Source organism: Sceloporus occidentalis, unplaced genomic scaffold (genome assembly GCF_023333645.1).
Source record: "Sceloporus occidentalis isolate IW3139 unplaced genomic scaffold, rSceOcc1.0.p SCAF_9, whole genome shotgun sequence".
NCBI classification, from domain to species: Eukaryota; Metazoa; Chordata; class Lepidosauria; order Squamata; family Phrynosomatidae; genus Sceloporus; species Sceloporus occidentalis.
Window position 1 is genome coordinate 21,801,884 of NW_028316989.1, and position 5,955 is coordinate 21,807,838.

The 5,955-nt window shown below is 42.4% G+C and overlaps 1 protein-coding gene across 1 annotated transcript; it reads left to right on the forward strand.

Annotated features, from left to right (window-relative positions):
- Positions 1 to 4,836: 4,836 nt before the first annotated feature.
- On the forward strand, positions 4,837 to 5,955 carry KCNJ1 (potassium inwardly rectifying channel subfamily J member 1). The gene has a single exon (XM_089538304.1). The coding sequence runs from the start codon at positions 4,837 to 4,839 to the stop codon at positions 5,953 to 5,955; it is 1,119 nt and encodes a 372-aa protein (XP_089394430.1).

The following is a 5,955-nucleotide window of genomic DNA, read 5'->3' on the forward strand; positions in this document are numbered from 1 at the left end:
AACATGATTTTCATGCAAAAGTTGGTTTCCCGCTTGGAAGACGTTGTTCCATGCACAGGAAATCTATTTTTTTCCCTGGGAAATTCATCCACTTACTTACATTCCCTAATCCTTTTATTTGTTGTGGCAGGCTAGCTATTCTCTCAGAGCAAACTAGGATGTCAAAGTACACAAATGGGAAAGTACCACTCTAAATATTAGCATGGGGTAAATAGCTTTATCTTTATAGATGTGAGGTAATGAGTGACACTTATTTAAACACTTTATATTCTTTGACAAAGAAAAGATGCCATGGTACACTAATTTAAAATGAGCAGTTTGCAAGGATAGCAAGACTCTTTGTTTGTGTTATGAGGTCCCTCCTGCCCAAGGAATTAATAGGTATCTTGGGAAATCAGATATGACAACTGTGGGTTACTGTTTGCTGGTTTAAACCAAGTGATCATCTTTACGAGCATCCTGCATTAGACAACATGTGTTACATAACGTCTTTCTCAAAAGAGGACTAAAAACTACACTCACATCACATATAAGCTGCAATGCTAACCATAAATAGGACTTAAGTCAGGGTTCCTGCTGACTTAAAGTAAGCAACTTAGATGAGTGCTCTTTTGGAGGCAAGGTGTCTACTTTTCTAAAAGGGTATGACAAAAACCTTTTTCTGGAAGAAAGAATTGATGTTTGTATTTCCTGACTGCAATGTTGCTAACCACTTTCTGTCCTTGTCAGTGTTTCAGTCAACTGATAGCATGCTGTTCACACTGGTGAAGCAGAAGCAATGCATGTTGGATTTAGTCAGGGGGGATTCAAATCTGGTGTCATAATGGATGGGATTTGCCATATTACTTTATCACCCTTCCTCTAAGAGTTCAAAGTCTCTCTATATAACAGGAACAAAAAATGCAAACCCCTGCAAGCAGAAACCTGGCACAGGGTGATGCAGGCAAGGATAAAGTTAGTTTCCCTCCTTCACTCCAATAAATACTTGTTTTTCATTTGCAATGAGTTTTCATATGGGAGGAATATTCTGAGCTGGCATCTCCATCCAGAGTCCAGTGGAACACTTTACCCTGCCACCTGTCATTCCGTTGCATGTATAGTGCGCCAAATGAGCTCACCTTCAACACTTTGCTATGACTCTTCATTACAAGGGCAGGTGGGACTCTGGGTGAAGCCTTAGTCAGTTTGCCCATTGGTAGTCCAAATCTTCTAGTTGAGGGATACTTGATAACCTTTTCCCAAGAAATACCAAGAACAGTTCAGGATCAAGCTAAAGTTCCAGCCATTCCAGCACCTGGTCTTCCACAGTGGCCAGCCAAAAACCTGTGGGAAGCTAAAAAGCAGGCTTGAAGGTAGTACTTGCTGATGTTTCCCCACTCCCAAAAGTTGGTTTTCAATGGCATATTGACCACCACTATTCTATGGCATGAGATTTTCAGCTGCTATGATTTTAAATAATCAAAATTTAACCATGGGTTCATACAAGTCCTCAGCAAAGTCTAACCTAGATCTCTAGATCCTGGTTTATAACACAAGGCAACCATCTGGCATTGTTTTTGTGTGCCTTCAAGATTTTTTCTGACTTATAGAGAGCCTAAGACAAATCTATCAAAGGGTTTTTCTTGACAAGATTTGTTAGAAGAGGTTTGCCTTTGCCTTCCTCTGAGGCTAACAGAATGTGACTTGGCCAAGGTGCCACAGTGGGTTCCAATGGCATGAGAGGGGATTCGAACTCTGTGGTCTCCACAGTCATAGTCCAATGCTCAAGCCACTACACTGTGCCAGCTCTGTGCATTTTACTACTTAGGCACTTGTGAACAGCTACTGCATCCTTAAAATTGTTTGTGACATTCAGTCATTTCAAGGGGTGGGTAGGTGGGTTGTATGGTCTTCCTTTGACCATACACCTGTTTAAAGTTTAACTGGACCCCCTCACCTTACCTCTCAGCAGCAGCATAAAGTCAGAACAAAAAGGGCCTCAAGGCTTTTCACAGTTGATTAGGAACATGGAAAGCAGCATAACTGGGCAGCTGAAACAACAATATTCCCATGTGTACTAGCCTTCAGTTGTATGTTTAAGATGACCATGCATTCTAACCAATTTGCTCTGAAATGAATTTATTAAGTGGACATGTTCCTAGGGATTATTTCTTTAGCAGAAAACCTGGTACGAGGAGGAGTAATAGCATGAAAAGAATAGGATAGGGTCCCATATCACAAAAAAGAGAAATTGTTCAACTTGTTACAATATACTCAAGTAAGCCTCCCTCCTTCGCCATCCTTTTAATGCTGATGCTGCTAAAACCTAGGCAAGGAGGGGAAATCTGGTCCTGCATAAATATACTTTGGAAGAAGGACCTTCTTTGTCAGAGACTAAGGAGCTGTATAAACAGCCCATTCACGGGTGGCTCTATGCCTCCCCTGGAAGTCCTGGGTTGAGGCGCGGCAGCTGCACGCCAAACCCCCAACCTGGTACAAATAGAAGCTGTGAAATGCCGCTCCTATTCGCACCCTAGAAGGGATGCCATAAGGACCACAGTATGGCCTCATGATGCCCCTTATGCACAGCGCTGTTCAGACATTGCTCACAATGGATGTCATCATGGTGCATGCCATCTGAATAGGTGCATGCCAAGATGGTGCCTGGAGTGCACAGTAGGGTGTCTGACCGTGTAAATGCTCAGCCCCCAAGCAACCTTAGATCTCTCGCTTCACATGACAAACCAGGTGAATGCAGCAATCAGGAGCGCCTGTTATCAGCTTCAGCTGATACACCAGCTATGCCCTTTCTTAGAAGTAAGGGACCTAGAAACTGTAGTACATGCACGACTCGATTTCTGTAATGCGCTTTACATGGGGCTACCCTTATGCCTAGTCCAGAAACTCCAATTCATACAAAACATGACAGCCAGGTTAGATACCGGAAATTCTAGGAGTGACCGGATAACACAAATCCTAAAGTCACTCCAGTGGCTGCCTATTAGTTTCTGGGTGCAGTACAAGGTGTTGGTTTTTACCTTTAAAGCCCTACATGGCTTGGGTCCAAACTATTTAAGGGATTGTCTACTTCCATACAATCCACCCTACACACTCCGGTCCTCTGGGAGGAATTTATTGCAGGTTTTAAAGACCAGATTAACTTCAACCTCCCAGAAGACATTTTCTGCAACTGATCCCAGGTTATGGAATGGCTGGCCAGACGAGATCCTTCTAAAAAGCTGTCAAGACAGATCTCTTCCGGAAGGCCTTTCCCGAATAAATTCCCTGGCCACAGATTGATTACGCCCTCAAACCATGTATTTACTACCACCCTACCTATGTTATCTTTATTATAAATTGATTTTAAAACTCTTTTAATTGTAATATATTTAATTCTTTTTAAGGGGGGACGGATATTGTAATTCTATGTTTTATATTGTACGTGGACATTTTAGTGCGAGCCACTCTGATTGTCTTGCTACAGAAGAGCGGGATATAAATAAAAGTTTACTATTATTATTAAACCTAGTTCAGGCCTAGGCCGGCACAAAGTGCCAGCCTGTCCAGGCCCTTTGTTAACTGAGGTATGCCTGTTCAACTGTGACAATCTTTTGGCTCAAGACTAAATAAAAATGTAAGCCCCTTCAGTACAACACTCTTCCTGATGACTCAGTAGTAGCTCCAAAACTATGACAGCATCCTGGAGAACATGGAAATTCATGTACAGACATAATATCACAGAGAGGGTGGGGCTGCTATAAATTAAGACTCCAAAAATGGAGAGGAGGGCTTTAAAACACATTTAAAACACAGATTAATTACTAGGAATGGTTTATGGCGCTGGGATGTTTTATTTTCCAGAAAGTGGTTGAAGTGAATGTAAGGAAGGGAAACTTTTGGTCTGTTTGTGGGAAGGAGGAAAATGACCTTCCTCCTCTTCCTGTGACCACATGCCTGTTTAATGTTTAACTGGATACCCCCCATGCCCCTGAGCAGCAATGTAAGCTCAGAACAAAATTGTCCTTAGGGCTTTTCATAGCTGACTAGGAACATAGGAAATGGAATAATTGGGTAAATGAAACCGTAATACTCCCATCTGGACCCAAATAAAAAGTTTCAGATTTGTTTCATTCCTGACCTTCAGTCATGTGTTGAAGGTGACCACATGCCCAGTTTGCTCTGCAGAATTGCCTTGCCAATCCTTAGGCCTCAGCACTAAGTTAAAGCATATGGCCCTTTTCCAGTATGACTCAGAGGCAAGTCCAGACTATGACAACACTTTAGAAGCCATGCCAATCCATCACTCGCATCATTCATCACCATCATGTGATGGCTTGTATGCACAATTTGGCCCTTACTGTTATAACACACATCACAGATCAAACGTCTATACTGTGAGCATTTACCAGCAGAGTTAATCCAACCCTTCACCTTTGCTATTGTCTCCAAACATATACTATGGTAATCAAGAGCAAAGTACTTACCAAACCATTAGTTGTCTCTGTGAACCATGCTATTGTGTGACCTTCTTGTGACTTTTATTTGCTTCTGTATGAAAGAGGAGGATAATACATACTTAGCTGCTTTACAGTGGGGTCATGAGATAGAATTTATTACCATTTCTGTAACTTCCTGAGCTAAGTACCATTATGGAATGCTCCCTCAGGCTATTTTGCATTTGTTTCTTTATGTAGCTACTGGAATGCTTTCCAAATGGTCAAGCTCCTATTTGTGTAAAATGTGCAAAATGTGCATGTGCACACACCCACACCCACCCATCCACATGCCTATCTAACTACAGACAGTCCTAATGTTTACTCTATGTCATTTCTTTTTTACTCAGAGTGGCAGGTGGGAATGTTTAAATACTTCCAGAAACATTTTGCCCATCGTTTGACAGAACACAAGAGACGGCGGTCACGGCTTGTGTCAAAAGATGGAAGGTGCAACATAGAGTTTGGGAATGTAGAAGAACAGACAAGGTTTGTTTTCTTGGTTGATATCTGGACCACTATCCTGGACCTCCGGTGGAGATACAAAATGACCATCTTCATCTCCGCATTCTTAGGGAGCTGGTTTTTCTTTGGTCTCCTTTGGTATGTTGTGGCATATGTGCACAATGATCTGCCAGAATTCAGACCTTCAGTGAATCACACCCCCTGTGTAGACAATATCAATGGCCTGACTTCTGCATTCTTGTTCTCCTTGGAGACCCAGGTTACAATTGGCTATGGATTCAGGTGTGTTACTGAACAATGTGCCACTGCAATTTTCCTATTGATTTTCCAATCCATCCTAGGAGTTATCATAAATTCCTTTATGTGTGGGGCTATTTTGGCCAAGATCTCAAGGCCCAAAAAGAGGGCGAAAACCATAACGTTCAGCAAGAATGCTGTCATCAGCAAGCGGGGTGGGAAATTGTGTCTTCTCATCCGGGTGGCCAACCTCAGAAAAAGTCTTTTGATTGGGAGTCACATCTATGGAAAACTCTTGAAAACCACCATCACGCCTGAAGGAGAGACAATAATCCTGGATCAAGTCAACACAGACTTTGTTGTCGATGCTGGCAATGAGAACCTGTTTTTCATCTCCCCCTTGACAATTTACCATGTCATTGACAAGCACAGCCCCTTCTTTCACATGACAGCAGACACCATCCATCAGCATGACTTTGAGTTGGTGGTCTTTCTAGATGGGACAGTGGAATCTACCAGTGCAACTTGCCAAGTTAGGACATCTTATATTGCCGAAGAGGTGCTCTGGGGCTACCGTTTTGCTCCTATCGTCTCCAAGACCAAAGAAGGGAAGTACAGAGTGGACTTTCACAACTTCAGCAAACCTCTGCCAGTGGAAACCCCACACTGTGCCTTTTGCCTCTACAATGAGAAAGATGCTAAAGCCAAAGCAAAGATGGGATATGACAATCCTGGCTTTGTGTTTCAAGAAATTAGTGAAACTAGTGACACAAAAATGTAA